This window comes from Pecten maximus, chromosome 19, assembly GCF_902652985.1.
Source record: "Pecten maximus chromosome 19, xPecMax1.1, whole genome shotgun sequence".
NCBI classification, from domain to species: Eukaryota; Metazoa; Mollusca; class Bivalvia; order Pectinida; family Pectinidae; genus Pecten; species Pecten maximus.
In genome coordinates this window covers 23815405-23837179 of record NC_047033.1, presented here as the reverse complement: position 1 = coordinate 23837179, position 21775 = coordinate 23815405, and the positions used below count along the sequence as shown (strand labels likewise).

The following is a 21775-nucleotide window of genomic DNA, read 5'->3' as shown; positions in this document are numbered from 1 at the left end:
CCGTCATATGACCGAGAGGTATATCTTGGCTTTATGAACTATTAACACCTGAACTCTCACGTCACTTTCCAGTCAAACGGCGTATCGACAAATATGGAGTACAGAAACATGTTTACCTGTAAATCGGTAATCCGAGAGTTGTTTTATCAGTACGAGGTGTACAGGTAATCCGAGGTGTACAGGTTATCCGAGATGTACAGGTAATCCGAGGTGTACAGGTAATCCGAGGTGTACAGGTAATCCGAGATGTACAGGTAATCCGAGAGTTGTTTTATCAGTACGAGGTGTACAGGTAATCCGAGAGATGTTTTATCAGTACGAGATGTACAGGTAATCTGAGAGATGTTTTATCAGTACGAGATGTACAGGTAATCTGAGAGGTGTTTTATCAGTACGAGGTGTACAGGTAATCCGAGAGATGTTTTATCAGTACGAGGTGTACAGGTAATCCGAGAGATGTTTTATCAGTACGAGATGTACAGGTAATCCGAGAGATGTTTTATCAGTACGAGTGTACAGGTAATCCGAGAGGTGTTTTATCAGTACGAGATGTACAGGTAATCCGAGAGATGTTGATCAGTACGAGGTGTACAGGTAATCCGAGAGGTGTTTTATCAGTACGAGGTGTACAGGTAATCAGAGAGGTGTTTTATCAGTACGAGGTGTACAGGTAATCCGAGAGGTGTTTTATCAGTACGAGGTGTACAGGTAATCCGAGAGATGTTTTATCAGTACGAGGTGTACAGGTAATCCGAGAGATGTTTCAGTACGAGATGTACAGGTAATCCGAGGTGTACAGGTAATCCGAGGTGTACAGGTAATCCGAGAGGTGTTTTATCAGTACGAGATGTACAGGTAATCTGAGAGGTGTTTTATCAGTACGAGGTGTACAGGTAATCTGTGAGATGTTTTATCAGTACGAGATGTACAGGTAATCCGAGAGATGTTTCAGTACGAGATGTACAGGTAATCCGAGAGATGTTTTATCAGTACGAGATGTACAGGTAATTCGAGGTGTACAGGTAATCCGAGAGATGTTTTATCAGTACGAGATGTACAGGTAATCTGAGAGATGTTTTATCAGTACGAGATGTACAGGTAATCCGAGAGGTGTTTTATCAGTACGAGGTGTACAGGTAATCCGAGAGGTGTTTTATCAGTACGAGGTGTACAGATAATTCAAGATAGAGATGTTTTATCAGTACGAGGTGTACAGGTAATCTGAGAGATGTTTTATCAGTACGAGGTGTACAGGTAATCCGAGAGATGTTTATCAGTACGAGATGTACAGGTAATCTGAGAGATGTTTTATCAGTACGAGGTGTACAGGTAATCCGAGAGATGTTTATCAGTACGAGGTGTACAGGTAATCCGAGAGATGTTTATCAGTACGAGGTGTACAGGTAATCCGAGAGATGTTTATCAGTACGAGATGTACAGGTAATCTGAGAGATGTTTTATCAGTACGAGGTGTACAGGTAATCCGAGAGATGTTTATCAGTACGAGATGTACAGGTAATCTGAGAGATGTTTTATCAGTACGAGGTGTACAGGTAATCCGAGAGATGTTTATCAGTACGAGATGTACAGGTAATCTGAGAGGTGTTTTATCAGTACGAGGTGTACAAGTAATCTGAGAGGTGTTTTATCAGTACGAGATGTACAGGTAATCTGAGAGGTGTTTTATCAGTACGAGGTGTACAAGTAATCTGAGAGGTGTTTTATCAGTACGAGATGTACAAGTAATCTGAGAGGTGTTTTATCAGTACGAGGTGTACAGGTAATCTTACACCAACACCAACTTACACTACTAAGTGTTTTCAACGTATTTTAGATTCGAGTTCCAAGTCAGTACCAGCTCTATCGTCTCTTCAGAAATATTATTAGAAAAAAATAGAGAAAATATAACAATTTGTTGTGGTTTGTGGTAGTTCTACACCTAAAAACAGGTAAGGGCAGCTCGTGACACCAATTATAAACTTAAAAAGACATAAATACATCGTCCTTGAACAACCGGGACTAAGCAATCAAAACACGCGGAAACACATTAGCAGATACCGTATTACGTAACGGTAAATACCAAAACTATATAGGACATATGTATGTACTTACTGACAACATAGTACGAGGTAGGACCAGGCGTTCCGTAAGGATAAACGTGCATGATCCCTCCGCAACAACCACAAACTTTTAAACTTTATGCAATCTAATGAAGTGTACAAATGACACCACTATCAAAAGAACATCACACTTAAGTGTTATTCTGAGTTTTTTTAATTGTCATTTGGTATTTTTCTCATCAATAACGTAAGTTATGAGATTATTCGAATACCAGAAGAAATATTTCGGTAGCTTTAAGTAGCTGCCCAGAGGACAGGCGGTTTCTAACGGTACATCGTAAGTGTCTGATAATACCAGGCACTTGCCATGGTTAGACTAAGTAGTGATATCAGACATGAGAGATTTATACCTGAATTGTCTACTTAATAATCCTATCACTGGGCTTGTTTACGACAGTTTACGACAGCAATTCCATTCACCTTCAGACCCACTTTCGCTGATCACGTGATCGGACTGTAATTGTGTGGATGTGTGTCAGTCGTCCAACTTTTATGGAGAGAAGATTTAGTGAAGACAAATTAGGCAGGTCTAATTTAGTGTTAAGAGGATAACATAGTGTTGTTAGTTCTATCCCAAATACGACAGGACATTATATTAATACGTCTACTTAAATAAACGTCGTATACATGAATTCCTCCGACGTCTAGATACAATGTTTTTAATGCAGTGTTATTCATGAACGCTGTGTTCATTTTGCTGTGAATTAACTGTAACTTACGAGTGCCTTGTTTGTTTTCATATATTGAAGCATTCTCGCTTTCGATTTTCCACTCCATAATGATTTCGATAAATCTTTGTCGAGAGGTTCAATGGTCAAAAACAATAGAATGTATACGGTTCTTGCTTTCCGGAGGTAATTTGATATTGATTAATTTAATCAAAGAAAAACGGCTTCATTTTTTTGATAAGTCGGAAGCTGGTATCCGCAGTAAACCGCGTAAAAGAGAAAATGCTATGCATACAAGTGACCTAGAAATAAGGACTGACATGGAAACAGGGCGGCCATGTTGGTATATTGACCAATCGTATACGACCGTGTTGGTACATTGACCAATCGTATACGACCGTGTTGGTATATTGACCAATCGTATCCGTTTTTGATTCTGTTTGGTTTAAATATGATTTTACAGCTTTTCGAATTTTACAGATTTTTCAATCAAGCTTGCAATGCTTTTTAATTTCCCATGTACTTTAACTTACTAGAGATGTTTAAGCTTGTTAGCTTAACGTTAGATAAAATGAAAAATTTCCATAATTGATAATGAAAAAACTATCTTTATCTGTTATTTAATGTCACATTCAATGAACGTCGGATGATGGATATCTTAAAAAAATATATGCAAGCTATTTCATTATCAATCTAGCAACTGACCTTTCTATCGGGTTCTGAGGACGCATACCGTATGTCTCGACGGAAAACTACAGTCAACTCCTCCGCTCAGCAAAGACTTTCTACTTTCGGTTTTATAAAGACAAGTTCGCCACTAAGCCATAAATCGTATTAAAAGTTCATAGGACATATTGACTTTCGTATAAAACAAAATTGCTGTATTTTCCCACGTGTCTGTATATTGTAGCTTGCTGTAACAAACTGATTCAAACTTATTTATATCTGATTTATTAATAAAATCAGTTTTTATCTATAGGATTACAACAGGTAGATTGTATATCAAGATTCAAATAAAATCAGAATTAATGAAATTAGCATATGTATAAACTACATGAGCTAGACCCTCAGGCTGTGTCTAACATTGACTGGGGAAAACTGGCATTTTCCGTGTCATCTAGTTTATTTCTCTCTCCTACTCACCTTCGCCGTCATCAACGCACAGCCACGGTGACCTTTGTCGTCGTAGTCGTCTTGCACGCACTGTGTCGGACAACCATAAGTTTATGATAAACATAATGCATTTCAATTTGAATATTTTATGTTTAAGTTAATAGCTGAACATACATTATTTAAGTACCTTGACGGTGAAGTCATTCTACAAACAGATTTGAAATTAATTTTAGTGAATTTCATGCGTTCTACGTGGTCTATTCCACTGTCTTGATGTCTGTCAGTGTGTGTCTGTCTCGGTGTCTGTCTGTGTGTCCCTGTCTCGATGTCTGTCTGTGTGTCTCTGTCTCGATGTCTGTCTGTGGGTCCCTGTCAGGATGTCTGTCTGTGTGTCCCTGTCAGGATGTCTGTCTGTGTGCCCCTGTCTCGATGTCTGTCTGTGTGCCCCTGTTTCGATGTCTGTCTGTGTGTCCCTGTCTCGATGTCTGTCTGTGTGTCCCTGCCTCGATGTATGTCTGTGTGTCCCTGTCTCGATGTCTGTCTGTGTGTCCCTGTCTCGATGTCTGTCTGTGTGTCTCTGTCTCGATGTCTGTCTGTCTGTCTCTGTCTCGATGTCTGTCTGTGTGTCCCTGCCTCGATGTCTGTCTGTGTGTCCCTGTCTCGATGTCTGTCTGTGTGCTCCTGTTTCGATGTCTGTCTGTCTGTCTCTGTCTCGATGTCTGTCTGTCTGTCTCTGTCTCGATGTCTGTCTGTGTGTCCCTGTCTCGATGTCTGTCTGTCTGTCTCTGTCTCGATGTCTGTCTGTCTGTCTCTGTCTCGATGTCGTCTGTATGTCCCTGTCTGTCTATTTGTCCTTGTGTGGAAGACTCGGTATTTCCCCTGAGGTGTTTGTACCTGTATCTGCACTTTGTCACCCAGACTAGGATCGATCAAACTGCACTTCACATCTGTGTAAGTAAATACCTACTAGGATATACTAAGTCCTATATCATTGACTTTAAAGAAGCAGTGGTCTTTGATCGTTTAATTCCATAGGTTATAAAACGTTATGACTTATAAAATACACATACCGTATCTCAACTGTACACTTTACATTAAATATGTACAGTTAAAATTACTTTCCTTGTTCGATTTTTCTATTATTTTCTCCATTCTTGAGATGTTAAACAGTGAAAAGGAAAGCTTTAGTTTACATTCACACTGAAAACATTGCATTCGTGACAACAGTTTCCACATCATTCTAGTCTCTTCCGATTCACGTGGTTGCTTCGCTGCATCCCTTATGATCATGTATCCATGACCTGTGACATAAAGTCACGCTTTGTGTTTGTATTATCTAATTGGATATTGATTGGTTTTTTTTCATGAAGTTTCTAAACATATTTCATCTTTTAGGGCCATTTCAACCTCGATCGGGAATCCAAGATAGCGACTGCGAGGTCATTTGGGGGACTTTTGCAACGGCCATCCGTTACAATATTTTTAGTAATTAATATCATTGTGTATTTTCAGAAATCAGCAAAGGTTGTAGAGGGCGTAGCGTGTGTTGAGACGTCGCAGTTCATCTATTGACGACTAGGCGACACTTATCACGTGACATGTCGAGCTCTGACCTCGTGACGCTAGGCGGCCCGGTAGTCCGTGACCAGGGTATTGGGCGCCAATTCAGCGATGAAAGCTACAGTAAGTAGGGTCGGGTAAGATAGGGTGGTACAGGAGCTGTTTGGTTATGGGAGGAGGGGTATTGTCTCTCTAACTCCCTGATCAGTTCTTCTCATCCGGCTTCATCGTAGTCCAATCTGTTACACGTACCCAGCTCCATTCTCCCATTTTGTTACACTTACCCAGCCCCATCTTCCGATTTGTCCTCTCAAAGTTGCATGAGAAGCGGTAAGCAATACAGGCCAATTGGACCTCTTGTATATTCATATATATTGTTTTCCTTCCGAAAAACGAAACCTTTGTACAATTTATCTGTTTTATTAATACCCTACACATTTAAGCTATTTAATGTCTTTCACACAGTTGTATATCGTTTGTTCCAGATGATAGCCATCGTACAGACAGTACGTTTATTGGTCTACGCCTGCCCAGTCGCCCACATCGACCGGGAAAGCACCACCACAAACACCGCGGGAAGACCAGCGCCTCTTACACAGTGAACCATGTAGACCCAGTAGCTCCCAGTAGGTATCACAGGCGCGCACGTGTAAAACATGTATATCTTAGAACATATTTAATGATAAAGGCTAGTGAAATTAAACCAAAGAAAACCGATGGCTCATCCAACCATTTTAAAGAATGATTTCCCACAGTTGGCGTTAGTGCTTTGAATTGGTAAGAAAACAAAATGTCAATGGCATCCCGTTGAATATGATCTATGTTTCATTCGATTATTTTGTTTTCACAAGAAAATTCACGAAGAAAGAAAATGTTCCGCTATAGTCCGGAAAGGCAAATGATATTTCATTGGAAAGCATTTCAATATATGCGTTTATATACATTCCGGACTGTCGGTTTTTGGTTTTATTTCCATATCTTCCTTTATTCCTAAGCCTTAATGCTGTCTGTACCCTGACAAATGTTCCATGTTTAAGGTAGATCACCTCGGTGCTCTATCTCGAACGGAAAAAAACCCTCATTTGTTGTGTTTCCAGTTGACACACAAACATGGCTCCAGGCATAGGATTCGTTCCCATAAGCATTTGATTGTAAAGCGGAAATTTAAAATGGAAACTTACTTACTGTAAACGTGGAAATTTACGCTAATAACGCGGAGTCCTTTCGATCGCGAAAATTTCCCCCGCGAGTATTATTTTGATACCAATTTGTGTAATCTCGAACTTCAAACGAAGGTAGATCGATCGCGAGAATTTCCCCCACGCGTATAGTTTACATATCGAAATCGCGAAAATTGACCCCCTGCGAAAATAAGCACGTTTACAGTATATAAGCGGAAATATGACCTTCACCTTCCCGCTGTGGAGCATTGCGCTAAAATCTGCCCTAATTAATACTTCTATATACTATTCTTTCAACTAATATGAATATATCAATTTCATTATAATGCTAATCTATCAAAACTTTGACGATACGCTAAACTTTTAGTACAGGTTCTTACGAGGAGCATGTATAGATAGAGAGTTTATAAATTAGGTGGTCACCTTTCTTAATTAGATAATTACTTGAAATAATTACAAGACGTTCTCAATCTATGAACGAGTCATCAGCCTATAGCTGTCTGTATACGACTATAGAGGAGATACACTGCTATCGGTAGAAAAGCTCACCTAGGTCTGTATACGAATATAGAGGAGATAGACTGATATCGGTAGAAAAGCTCACCTAGGCCCGTATACGACAACTTTGATGGCATTTCCACTACCTTGAACTTTCATGGAAATAGTACAGTAATCTGCCGTCAAAAATAGCACTACTACATATGTATATGTCTAACCATGACACACGAATCCTGTCCATCACGTTACAGAGAGAAATGGAAGATATGTTTAATTAAAATGGTTTTACCATGAACTTACCTATCACGAAGGAGAGGTATACTTGTCGTCATGGTTACCATCAATCACATAACATTGACTTACACTGTCACGTTTTCCTACAGACAAAATCAAATGATTTTTAAGAAAATACTTCTGCAAAAAGACCCCTTTTATTGAATGTTGTAGTAGATCGCTGTAATTCTTTTGTTTTAATTACAAAATGACTTTTTCCAACTTCCATGAGGTCATTGCAATATTGGGTGTATTGACATACTCCACGATATCTGTGACATATACACAGCAAATCAAAGCCTCACGCTTTAAATATTTCCCTTTATATTATACACAAAAATCTAAGCTCAGTAAGGTTTCATGACATAGGGGTTCTGCTTTCTCTTATTCTCCTCCTCTCTACACCTTTAGCCGCTGTTGAGAACTTTCTCGGTAAGTGTGTGGTAACTGTGGTGAGGGTGTGTGTGATTGTCTTTGATTGCAAGTGAATTGTTGTATAAAGGTTTAAGCCTCTAAATCTAACAAAGATGAATCTTGGATTAAACTTAACAATATTGCACATACATATCAAGCTTATGTGTTTTTAAATTTATGCATCACGCACTAACATTATTAATTGACCTACCAGATGGAATTTCGCAATAACCAAGAAACCAAAATACTCGACATTGGGACTGTAGCATGCTGGGAAGAAGGGCTTTTTCATGTGTTTTTATTCCAAATCAATGACATTGACCTACATTCAAGTTCACAAGGGTTGAATAAAGCTAAAGTTTTGAAACAGCTTGTCAATAACCAAGAAACCCAAAGACCTGACTTTGGGCCTGTAGCATGCTGGAGTGAAGGGTTTACAAATTTGTTCAAATCTCTGACCTTGATTTATATGCAAGGTCACAGGGGCCAAATATGCTGAATATTTTCAAAACTTCTTCTCAATAACCAAGAGACCTGAGACCTGATATTGGGTCTGTAGCATGCCGAACCGAAGAACTACCAAGTTTGTTCGGCATACCTATGACTAATCCGTTTCAGTTCAATTATATTCATTTGACGAATGGGTTTCCAAATATGGTTGTGTAAGATTATTACCGCTGTCGACGTCATACTATTTGTTCTAGCATTTGGAATTCTGCAGATGAATGTGAAGGAATATTTCTTGTTACGTTTATTATAGGATAGAGTCCTACCGAAAAAATTTGACTAGCTTTGTGTCATTCTGTAATTATTTTTATTATTTGTGTTTATTTTGTCATTCATTTTCCAAAAAAAAAAATGTAATTTTTAGTTTAGGGAAGTTACTTTAAAATGTTTAATTAAAAAAAATCACATCACCTATTTACATTTTTATGCTGGTGGATGGGAAAATATTCCTATTTTGTGCACGAATACTACATTTAACATTTCTAATAACATAAAATTGTACATTTTAAACGAAAGGAACGTATTTGCTTAACAGAAATATGCATGCAATGGTCAAAGTTGGCCAAACGTTCGCCAAAGTTGGATGTAACATTTCTTTTCGATTTTTTTAAAATGAGGATACGTACCATGGATCAGGTAAACAATTGGTTATATAGTGTATTACGTTTAATTAACGTACTACAAATCAATCAAAAATATCATACAATGTATATACAGTAAATATGCATGGAGGTGACACATGTATGAAATCTGTAAAGCTTCAGATAAGGTATAGTCTATTTGACAAATCAAACCAGTGTTCATATGCAGACAACTGGTGATAAGTAGCTATGGTATACCGTTAATTGATGTAATAATATAAGTTGTATCTACCACATATATAATATAAGATATATTTCAGTCTGTATTTTCAATAAAGCATTAAGTTGGAAATTTATTTTAACTTATCAAGTTCAATCATATTTCCAAATTGAAGAAAAAAATCATTCATTTTCTTTTAAAAAAAAACAACCCAAAACCCTTCTTATTTGATCGCCATGATGTAAAATTCTTAAGAATTAATTAAACGTTCTTTATCAGTGTAACGAGTCGTCAGCATTGTAGGTGCTGTAACGTATATTACACTCACATGTTGACAGCCTCGATGTCGCCGAGCGAGAAGATCCAGCATCTCATTGGCGAGAATGACGAGGAAACTCACAACATTTTCTGTCAGCTGGACACACTACAGCGAATAGGTGTTGAGTATCAATGGAGAGAGGCTGCAAGGTTTGTACCAATACTTTTACAGAAACATTTCTCACCTGGCGCTTCGGTGTAGTAGTAAGACTCCTGGTCGGTAATCGCGTGCCGCTTGTTCGAGTCACGGCGCAGACAACAAGCGAGTCATAGCGCAGATTACAAGCGAGTAACGGCGCAGACATCAAGCGAGTCACGGCACAGACAAGACGCGAGTCACAGCGCAGACACTGTGTTGTATCCTCGAACAAGATAATTTAGTACACTGACTTTTCATTCCACTCAGTTTTAATAGTTTAATGAGAAAGAGGTGGGGTAGTAATTGATGGAAATGTTACACATTCTCTCAAGGAAGACGACTGGTGGTAACTGAATGTCATATTAGATAGGATAAGACATTGGGAGCCACTATCAGAAAGCTATATTGCTGTGATAAAATGATATGTAAAACACTTCAAATTATCATTTTCCTTTTTATTTATTTAATGAATATTTAAATGACATCTGTAAACCTATTTGATACCATCACTATCAACTCTCGCGAGTTCGAAGATTAAAACCAGAAAAAAACTGAGCGGTATCTAGTACCCGGGATATAATCTAAGTTATTTAAACGGGAATTATAACCGCAAACAGGAGTAGGTTTACAATCATGATTAGGAATATATTCTTGTTGCTTCCGATTCACCCGACTTTAACACACGAGAAATTGGAATATTATTGGAAAATGTTGCTACAAAATGCTTTAAATCCTTAAAACTTTGAATAACATAATTCGGAAACTCGAAGAAAAATATGTATATGACAAAGCCATCCTTGTCTAAAACATTTATTTTGTTTTTGTTAAGTACAATATTAAGTAGTACCTCGCTGTAAAGGAACTTTCCGGTGGAAATCTCTCTATAGACATGACAGTAAACTTTATAAACATTCGCACCTTGATGCCGATGACTTTTAAATATTTGTGTAGTATCTGTCTTGGTTATCAGCCCTTAAGTGTCTACTCTCTATCTACAGATGGGTGAAATATGAAGAGGATGTGGAGGAGGGAGGATCAAGGTGGTCCAAACCTCATGTAGCCTCACTATCTCTTCATTCCCTATTTGAGCTGAGGTCCTCTCTCCTACAAGGCGCCGTGATGCTATCTATGGATGCCTACCATATTGGTCAAATTGCAGGTAACATGTTTAAAATGACTATTAGAAGTAAAAGTACACTTACAAAACTGAAATTATATCTTTGTTTTAAATCTGAATTGGTGCTCTTTATCATGCACTGTCAGCTTTAAAATTACATTTTCGAATAATATCATTTGAGGATTAACTCCATATTTTTCCTGAACACTATTAATTTATTTTCATTAACTGTCCTTGTAGATATATAAGGGGGCCGCAGTGGTTAAGGTGTCCCGACACTTTATCACTAGCCCTCCACCTCTGGGTTGCGAGTTCGAAACCTATGTGGGGTAGTTGCCAGGTACTGACCGTAGGCCGGTGGTTTTTCTCCGGGTACTCCGGCTTTCCTCCACCTCCAAAACCTGGCACGTCCTTAAATGACTCTGGCTGTTAATAGGACGTTAAACAAAAACAAACCTTGTGGATATTACTATATAATTTCCCAATGTTACAGACATGATCCTAGACTCGCTGATTAACAACAAACAGTTAGAAGAACGTCTCCGGGACCCGATCCGGACGGCCATGGTGTCCTTCCATTGGAATCAACACCAGAAGAGAAGACGCAGCGTGATGCCAGGGGACGATGATCCATCAAAGGGCTTCAAAAGACGTTCAGTCAAGAGAACCTTCTCAGAAATTGGTCGTTCGTTCTCCGTCAAGGGTAGAGGTATGCATGCTATGTTAGTGTATTGTGAACCAATTTGCCTTTGCTCTTGTATTTCTGTCTTCTAAACGCGATACGTAACTTACCGAACCCGAACATGTCCCATTCATTAAATGATATTTGTTGATTTTCCTAACACAGAGCTAAAACTTGAGATTCGAAGAAATTGAAATGAGTTGACTTTTCTATATACAAATTGTATTGTTTTACAGAAAACAGTTCTGGTCATCTATCACATCGGTCAGCTGCAAACCTCCGTAGCAACCCAAACAGCATTCCGAACATGGAGAATATGGGAGATCTACCCGACTCCGCCTCTTCTACAAAGGTAAGAATTCAGCACAAGGAACGTTAGACATAACCGAAGCATTAGGTTAACTTCCACGGTCTGGTCTGTTCTTATGTCTTTGGATATCCTCAATGGTTTGTTAGTCTTCCGATATTACTACACGTATCCTCGTAAATGGATTGCCAAATACTGATCTTAACTTTTATTCATAATATGTTCTGCACATCATTAAAACAACTTTAGAAATGCTATGAAACATAATTAGAATTTTTCAAGAACTGAAATATATTTTTATAAAAAACATGTATGAACGTGGAACACTTTCTAAGTACGCAGTTCTAATTACGATATTTTTTATTTAGTTAAATGTGGACTTCATGAGGAAGATCCCAGAGGGAGCAGAGGCTGCCAACATCATGATCGGAGAGATGGACTGCCTTAAATACCAAGTGACGGCGTTTGTTCGCCTAACGGAGGGTCGTCATGTCGGGGACATGACCGAGGTACCAATCCCCACCCGATTCATCTTCATATTGCTCGGTCCAACAGGAAGCTACTCCAAAAACTTTGAGATGGGTCGATCCATATCTACAATCCTCGTCGACGAGGTATGTCACATGTTCGGCTTAAACAATAAGTAGTGTTATATAATTATCACATAATCTGCATCATCGCATATCACGGGTGTTGCATCTGTATATACTTTACGAATATACTTTGGTTAATCACAACCGGTATTGGAAGCTTGGATACTGGTTACTTACTTACCTGAAGAACAGGTTGCATCATCTTCTTTATAACATTACCACCCGATTGTAATGTTTACTTTTTCTAATGGTGTTTGTCAGGAAGAACACTCACCAGCTTTTGCTGCAATATCCAGAGGGAGATTGGCAGGGCCCAAAATCCCATTTAGAACAGAAAGTTCGTTTATAGTCTATATATACCACACACAGTGGCCAGGTGATTTATGTGGTTCCTGTTCCCATTATATCATTTCCCAACTAATTCCTCCGTAGGTATTCCGGGAAGTGGCGTACAAAGCAAGAAACCGACAGGATCTTCTGTCCGGAATTGACGAGTTCCTGGATCAGGTGACGGTGCTGCCACCTGGCGAATGGGATCCAAAGATCCGTATTGAACCACCTGACAGTGTGCCATCACAGGTAAGAGTCAGTTCATTGAATATGAATTTAAATAGTCCTGTAGTTCAGGCTCAGACACCAGCAACTCCATCTGTGGGAGTACATGTAAGGGGAAAACATGGGATATCATTCATTTGATGCCGTCCATTTCAACATAGGGAATAAAAATATCAGATAACGACAAAAAAATATCCAGAATTAGATTAGTTCATCTCAGACTACTATACATGTGTATATGTAATATATACAGCCCAAACTTTTTGTTAAGGTGATTGTGGAATAAAAATGTTATCGGATCCAGATCAAACTTTAGAATAACGCTGTATCAAGGTTTTATAAATTTAACGCATTGTAGGAAGGAAGGAAGGTAGCTAAAGTATCAACAGCAGTGTCTGTCCCGACTGAGAATGGGGCTCCTGTGGCTCCCAGAGGAGCCCCTCAGGAGGAGGAAGAGGAGGAGTCTCACTGTGACCCTACCCTCCAGCGAACCGGCAGGTAGGTTATCAGTCTGGGTCGGAGTAGAAATTATAGATGTTTCGGTGGGATTCTTACATGCAAGATAGCGTAACATATTGATATAGCATGCTATACTGAATCAATTACGAAACTGCTGTATTTCAGAAACAAAATATATAGTTATCTGCGTTATGGAAACAGTTTCTGAAAGTAGTTTAATACTATTATTTTTAAATTTGCTTGCCTGTGAAAAATATTAACATAGAGCAAAAAAAAAAAAAAAACTTCTCTATGAACTCTACAATATTGACTTGGAAAAGCACCCTGACAGTACAAAACAATTTCTTTTTTTTTATTATTATCAATTGGATTTATACAGGTATATCTACTTTCACGATGACAATGCAAAGTCTGTAAAAATCCTTGATCAGTCAAATAACGCTATTTTTTTTATTGTATTTTCGTTTAGATTATTCGGAGGGCTGATCGCGGATGTAAAGCGGAAGGTGCCATATTACTGGAGCGACTTTAAGGATTGTATGCATATACAGTGTGTGGCCTCTATCGTCTATCTTTTCCTCGCTACACTTACTCCCAATGTCACATTCGGTGGTCTCCTCGGACAGGCTACAGAACAGTACATGGTTAGTAGTGAGACAAAGATGAGGTTCACCCCAGTAAGAAACACTGTAATTACCAAGAAATAGTTCACCCCAGTAATAGTCGCTGTGATTACCAAGAAATAGTTTACCCCAGTAATAGTCACTGTGATTACCAAGAAATAGTTCACCCCAGTAATAGTCACTGTGATTACCAAGAAATAGTTCACCCCAGTAATAGTCACTGTGATTACAAAGACATAGTTCACCCCAGTTATAGTCACTGTGGTCTAGTCACTGTAATTACCAAGAAATAGTTCACCCCAGTAATAGTCACTGTGATTACCAAGAAATAGTTCACCCCAGTAATAGTCACTGTAATTACCAATTGTACGCAGTATGCAAAACAAAGATATATTCACAGTTGGATATAGTGGCATTAAATGATTTTATTGTTTTCATTGACTTCCTGCCGATTTTTTTCTTCCCTAATATGATATTTTTGACAAATGATGGCTTTTCGACGAACATAGCTATCTAATAGCAAATCATCCAAATCAGAATTCAAAGCTCTAGAACAACCTTATGTTCATAACCATAATATCCTTTAAGACATTGAACCTTTTTTTTGTCTAGGGTACGATGGAATGTATCTTGACGGCGTCCCTGTGTGGAATCCTGTTTGCCTTATTCGCGGGACAGCCTTTAAATATTCTGGGTAGTACCGGACCTATGTTGGTGCTTGAAATGATTCTCTTCAACGTTTGTAAGTAAGTATCTTCGAAATGAGCCCATGTCTTTAGAGCAGATATCGACTGGACTCATAATGGATATCGTCAATAATATGCATGTATATGTACATATATCCGGGGAAAAGAGGGCGGGCTTGTTTTAGATCCCGGCATATATGTTAATCTATTATTGTTGCGAGTTAACAAAATATATTTGGTGTCGTTTCAGGGATCAGGACCTGGTGTACATGCCTTTCCGATGTTGGGTAGGTATATGGACAGCATTATACTGTATGCTCATCGTGGCCTTTGACCTTAGCTCTCTTGTCAGATATATAACGAGATTTACGGAGGAAAGCTTCGCCTGCCTCATCGCTCTCATCTTCATTTACGAGGCTTTTAAGAAGGAGATTGGCATCATCAAGAAGTATCCTCTCAATCCCCATCACTACAGCGACGTATGCGACTGCGTGAATCCATTCTTCAACGAGACGCTCTTGAACGGAACCGACTTTAACGCTACCTATAGTGGATATAACATGTACACACCAGGGGCAGCTAACTCCACAAACATGACAATGGATTGGGGCTCATTTAATAAAACAACATGTGCAATGTACAACGGAACTTTGGTCGGAGAGGGTTGCGAGGAACATGCTGAGTTCAAGCCCAATGTTTTCTTCCTTTCTGTTCTCCTTTTCCTCGGAACATACGTCATCGCATCCACCCTTACTGGCATGAAGACCGGTCAGTTCTTCCCTTCGGCTGTAAGTACGAAATCATTCAGCTCAAGAAAAATGTTTTATATTCACATTACTTTTTAACTGAAGAAAGGAAACGTGTCATTTTTGCAAGAAATGATAATATAAATTTGACTTCATCCCTATAATATATGTAACGAAGGAAGCAATTTTATACGAATCGATATTTAAATTCATCTCTTTCAAATGTGTAACAAGAGAAGAAATTTGTTAAGACTTGATAATGTAAACTCATTTTATCACGCATATACAGGTTCGTCAACTTTTAAGTGACTTTGCCGTGCTGCTGTCAATCATTATCATGGTAGCTATAGATATGTTGATCGGCGTACCAACACCTAAACTTGAAGTACCTGCTGAATTTACGGTAAGTTAATTTCTTAAGAGTCGGTTCACAAGTGTAATGATGTTTACTTCCTGGTCTGCAGCATGTACATGTACACTCAAGTGTACAAACATTTTCCTATCCAATGCACACGAAGGAATTTTACCTAATGTCAATTTTAATCAGAAACTATTAGAAGTTTTGGGCTTGAGTATTAGAATGTTTGAACAACTGCAATCCAATATGCTAATGCATGAAGAATTAATTGCATCATATTGACGTCTCGATCACAACTAACATGAATATGCAAGTTATTACACGTTGAAAACCTTTGTTATTATCTGACCAAACAAGATGTAATGTGGAATATTTATAATGCATTGCAGACCAGCAGACCTGGCCGAGGCTGGCTTGTCACCCCTTTCCATCCCGACAACCCGTGGTGGTTGGCCTTGGCTGCTGCCGTTCCCGCTGCCTTGGCGGTAATCCTCGTGTTTATGGACCAACAGATCACCGCTGTCATTGTAAACAGGAAGGAAAATAAACTCAAGGTAAACAACCGTGATGCCAATTATCTACATTTTGTATTTCTGAAACAAGAAAAACATTTGAATTGCAATTTGACAATAATTTTGGTTTCTGACAATGATTCCTATATGTGGAGATATTCTTGGAACGTGGCTCCGGTTTGTTTACATATATAACTTAATCTACATCATAACGTATATATCATTTTTGGATATACGGCCATATTTCAATCGCTTACAATGTACGATTACAGAAAGGCAGTGGGTACCACTTGGATATGATGGTAGTTGCTGTCTGTATTCTGGCGTGCTCCTTCCTTGGCCTTCCTTGGTATGTTGCCGCCACTGTATCAGCCCTTGCTCATGTTATGAGTCTGAAAAAGGAGTCGGAGTGTACTGCTCCCGGAGAAAAACCTGCCTTCCTCGGCGTTCGGTACGTAGTTTGCAAACTTCCAATATTCCAACATTGTTTTTTTTTGTAAACAAATACTCAATCCTATTGCTGTTGAATATCGAGGTAAGCTTCTTGTTTATATAAGATGAATGCCATTGTCAATTACGTGGATGTATGTTTCAGGGAACAACGAGTGACTGCATTGATGGTAGGAATCCTCAGCGGTCTAGCTGTATTCTTGACCAAAGTCCTTGGTGTAAGTATGCTCATGAAACTTCACTGATATAGATACAATACTAGACTGATGCTAGATTTCAATTTCCGTAGGTTGATTAAAAAAATACAAGAAAAAGGAATGTTATTGATATCTATAAAAAAATGATTTCTGGATGGGCGTCAAGACACTGCCTAAAATTGAACCAAACTAAGTAATTTTGATAATGCTATTCAGTCCCATTACATTTACTGTGATATTTTAATTACGCGGTACCTTTCTAAATGAAAAGGGAGATAGTCATGTCAATGTGAGACAAACTACAACGTGGTATACTGCAAGGAAAAAATACATTTTAATGGGGCAGCTCTTCAACAACAAAGCAAACTCACACGAAATGACAACCACCTGAGGCAGATACCTCGTGCTGTATCGCCTGGCAATCTGTGCGGTCTCTAAGATGATTGCGCCGGGAAAATGGTTCAGATCTTAATGATTGTTGACATATCCCGATATATAAAAGCATTGAAGATGGTTAGATTATCATTCGATTAAAGAGGCACGCCTCTTTTATGTTTAAAAAAGTCAAATTGTCTCTACACATCGAAATGTTGCAAATATACCTACAGATTATTGGTTTCTGTTGGCTGTGGATCCGACTCGAATAAAGACGGTGTGTTACGTTCAAACTCCAATAATTCAATGAAGGACAATTTACAGCGGTTTTCTGTTACATTTGGTGACCCACATTCCATTTTACTAACACTAAGACACCATGTATATCTGTGTATATTATGATATGCATTTTGCTTGGATTACCTGTGGTGGAATTTCCAGACGACGTGGCTTTCTGTAGATGGGGTACAAGTCGCCAAATCCCACTTCATTTCTGCTTTTGTTTTATATAGGTAATTCCAATGCCTGTACTTTATGGAGTCTTCTTGTACATGGGAGTGGCCGCTCTCAGAGGAATGCAGGTATGTACAGCCCTTAGCGAAATATTGTCCAAATAGAGATTATGTTCAGTCCTTAAGGAAACATTGTCTAAATAGAGGTATGTACAGCCCTTTGGAAAACTATGTCCAAATAGAGGTATGTACAATCCATAGGGAAACTTTGTCCAAATATATGTTTGTACAGCCCTTAGGAAAACTATGTCCAAATAGAGGTATGTTCAGCCCTTAGGAAAACTATGTCCAAATAGAGGTATGTTCAGTCCTTTGGGAAACTTTGTCCAAATAGAGGTATGTTCAGTCCTTAGGGAAACTTTGTCCAAATAGAGGTATGTTCAGTCCTTTGGGAAACTTTGTCCGACTGTCGAACTTTCGTTAAACGTTTCGGGTAATTCAATACAAAACAATTTAATGTATTTTTATCATTTTTTTTACAGTTGGTAGACAGACTTGCGATCATGTTCATGCCTTCCAAGTACCAGCCTGACCGACTGTATCTTCGCCACGTGCGGATCAAGCGTGTCCATCTGTTTACCTTCATACAAGTCGTCTGTTTGGCCATTTTATGGGTTATCAAACAGGTCAAATCCATATCGATCGTCTTCCCCATCATGGTAAGAGCCGATTTGTTTTTCAATCTTACAAAAGAGGAGGGAAATACATCAACGTAAATAAATGCAATTTTTAAGATTTCCGAACCAAATTGTACGGCGTCATGAATTGAATATTAAACAAACGAACATTGAACAAATGAATATTGAACAAAAATATGTAAATAAAAAACAGCTTTTACAGACTGTGAATAAATCTAATTATCCATTTTACATTCAGAGAATAAATTAAATTTATTTTACAAAAAAAAAGAAGAATAAATCAAACAGCTTTTACAGAGAATAAATCAGATAGATTTTACAAATAAAAGTTATCAGCGTAGTTAAGTATGAATAGTTGATGTATTCAATAATCAAATTATCCCCTAATCAAGATTCTATTTTCAATTTCCTCTGACCTGCTGTAGTCTTTACACTTTTAAGATTGTTATGTAAACATGATTTGATATATTCTTTGTTTCTGTCTAGGTTGCCGGTACATGTTTTGTCAGGCTGGCTATGGGAAAGGTGTTCTCACAACACGAACTAAAATGGTTAGACGATATCATGCCTGAAGACAAAGCTCGTGCAAAGGAGGACAAGAATGCGGAGGTGAGTTTCTTTTTGTATATTGTTAGGAATGGTAAATGTGTCGATAGAGTAAAATGATATTTCGGTGTGTGGTCAGTACACTGTCTTATAAAACAAATTACAGAAATGAACATGCAATAAGGCGATCAGTGACACGCTACGTGTTCCTAAAATGTAGCCAAGAATTGTACCTTCTTGTAGTTTTATTGATCCTGTTGACATTGTTAGAAATTCTTGAATTATGTATTTAATAAAATTATTTATTTACAGACTGAAGGTTTACTGGAGGACGAATATGAAAAGCCGAAAGGAAATTTCGATGAACGTGTTAATATATCTGAGGAAATGAGCAAAACGTCAATCTGGTTACAAGTACGACGGGATTCGTGTCGTCATGACAGCGAGGACCTAGGGATGTAAGTATACGTAATGATGAAGCTGTTCGGCTGGCACAGTTGTAAGGCACTCGCCCAATAACGTATCGCCTTTCACCTAGACCCCGGAATCGTGATGATTTCGTAAAGAGCTCGAAATGTTTTCCCTAGCCTTCATGACTAGAATTTTGGTAATGATATGAAAAAATCGTGTCAATTTCGTATGGAACCGACATAAAACCACACACAATAAAACACAAGGTACATATGATACGCATTTCCGTCTTACTAATTATCACAAAGATTCTTACTGATAATGGAGCGATCATTTCAGAATTCAATTGAAATAAATTTTATAGAGTAAAGTTTTCAAGCCATTGCGATTTTTTTTCCAGGCGAGTGAACAAAAGAAAGAAGGATAGAAAAAATCAAGAATTAAGTGGAAAAGAAGAAAAAGCAGCATTTTACTTCGGAGATGAAGAAGAAAACAAACTTAAAGATCTTCCGGAGTAAATTCGGCTAAAGCCTTTGGTCAATGTCGTCACAGTGCTTCAGTTTATGATGAATTTTGTATGCATGATACATATCTCTACTTACAATTCAAAGTTCAGTTTTGCCAAACAAATTGATATCGTAGATGTGTTGTTATATAACCAACGACGAATGTAGGTTTGGAACGAACTGGCAAGTGCTCTATCGTACACAAGGCACTTCAACAAAACTAGATATTGTATATCATTTTATACCAACTGATTGCTTTGAACTAGTCATTGTATATCCTTAGCTTCATGTTTTAGGAATCTAGACATGGACTAATAACATGTCTTGGAGGTCATCCGCTTAATATATAAGTATACAAAACGTGTTCTGTGTTAGGATTTACACACATCTAACACGTTGTTTTTAATTAAGATATAGGATATAATTTAACTTATATAAATTATCATATGTTTGAGGAAGATAAAGGCTGTAACGTTTTCCGTACCATCTTTTATATCACATGGTTTAATAAAATTCTGTCGAATTTTTTTTTCGTATTTTGTTTCAATCGCTATTTCAATCTTGTATTATTATCAAAAGCAACGCCCATAATCCAATGCAATGTTCACAAATATTTAAATATGAATAACAATTTTGATACCCTGCTTATAAGTTTATGTATGCTGGTTTTGATGATTAAATCTCCTACCACTGTCATTCTTATCATTTAAATGACTTACTTGATATTGAAAATTTTGCCATGTTCACATTTTCATCATGCATTATTCTACGAGGCCATACTACTAGTCGTGTCGGTCAATGCGCCAGGTCCGGGTTTTCGTACACGAACCCTGAACTGTTTCGAGACAAAGGAGGCTATTCTTTATAAAGCAAAATAACTCGAAATGTCAAGACAAAGACAATGTCATCATGTAACAATCACGCCAAGTGTAAAGAATGTGTGGAAACGACAGCTGTTTTTAAACTGGAATGTAGCCGTATATAGCCGAAACATTTGTATGATTACGGCCTATGACATTGTGATAGAAAACTAACATTTGCTAAACGGCTGACGTTCATGCGTTCGTCATCCTTGACCCTAGGAAGAACTTGTCTTTCTTGGAAACAGACATTGTGATATAGATCCGACTTCAATTGTATATGTGTAAGTCGACAATTTATCATCGAAAATCGTATTTTTAATTGATGTTATTTTGCACGTGATTTGATCTTTTGAAATTTGTAAATTTATCAATTATTTTGATGAAATTTGAAGCTGAATTACTACAGCTTGTATGTGTTTTACGGTGATCATTGAGTGCTTTCAAAATAAAAACCTTATACGATATTTAAGACAACGACCCATTTTTAAATATGTATACAGAATCTGGCATCAAGCCTAAATAAAAGACATTTATATCATACACTTTATTTTATTATTCATTTTTTGTCAAAAACCGCTACATGGTTACCAACTAATGAAAATAAACGTTAACACAAGCATTAGTATATAGCAATTTGCCATTTTGAGCTACATTTCAAAACGAGATTATGATAGAGTTTGGTCGAATGGACAGTGTGGAGTGCAAGGAAATGTGTAGGAGTACTAGAATGATATTGGGACACTCATACTTACAATTAGACTTGGAGATTTCTTCTGTGGAAACATTTTACCGAATGGATCGGAAAGAAGTATGTCCACCTCCAGATGAGCCGTTTTCAATAGCAAAACATCCATGTAAAACACAAAAGTGAACTGGAAATATTGAATGAAAATAATAAGAGACAAAATATGCCGGAAATATTGATCTTTGGTATATATTTCCCCAGAATGTTGATCCTCGTTTAAAAATACTTTAGTTTATAATATGTTCCATATCAACGACTATATATTTATAATCATTACATTGATATGTACTGGGATATTTGGT

General features: G+C 37.8%; 1 protein-coding gene across 2 annotated transcripts in view; it reads left to right on the top strand.

Annotated features, from left to right (window-relative positions):
• Positions 1 to 21268, top strand: part of LOC117318111 (electroneutral sodium bicarbonate exchanger 1-like) — a 40372-nt gene extending 19104 nt beyond the window's left edge. The window contains exons 2-23 of one of the 2 annotated variants that reach the window (XM_033873113.1): positions 5414 to 5584; positions 5947 to 6087; positions 7825 to 7845; positions 9474 to 9603; positions 10591 to 10751; positions 11203 to 11418; positions 11628 to 11743; positions 12067 to 12312; positions 12724 to 12870; positions 13205 to 13344; positions 13775 to 13949; positions 14541 to 14674; positions 14865 to 15402; positions 15650 to 15763; positions 16108 to 16272; positions 16503 to 16681; positions 16826 to 16898; positions 17765 to 17833; positions 18247 to 18423; positions 18889 to 19011; positions 19261 to 19406; positions 19760 to 21268. In XM_033873113.1, the coding sequence (XP_033729004.1) occupies positions 5500 to 5584; positions 5947 to 6087; positions 7825 to 7845; positions 9474 to 9603; positions 10591 to 10751; positions 11203 to 11418; positions 11628 to 11743; positions 12067 to 12312; positions 12724 to 12870; positions 13205 to 13344; positions 13775 to 13949; positions 14541 to 14674; positions 14865 to 15402; positions 15650 to 15763; positions 16108 to 16272; positions 16503 to 16681; positions 16826 to 16898; positions 17765 to 17833; positions 18247 to 18423; positions 18889 to 19011; positions 19261 to 19406; positions 19760 to 19877 (3414 nt within the window). In that variant the 5' untranslated portion in view covers positions 5414 to 5499 and the 3' untranslated portion in view covers positions 19878 to 21268. The remainder of the gene's footprint in view (positions 1 to 5413; positions 5585 to 5946; positions 6088 to 7824; positions 7846 to 9473; positions 9604 to 10590; positions 10752 to 11202; positions 11419 to 11627; positions 11744 to 12066; positions 12313 to 12723; positions 12871 to 13204; positions 13345 to 13774; positions 13950 to 14540; positions 14675 to 14864; positions 15403 to 15649; positions 15764 to 16107; positions 16273 to 16502; positions 16682 to 16825; positions 16899 to 17764; positions 17834 to 18246; positions 18424 to 18888; positions 19012 to 19260; positions 19407 to 19759) is intronic. The other variant, XM_033873114.1, reaches the window with a different exon arrangement.
• Positions 21269 to 21775: the final 507 nt, after the last annotated feature.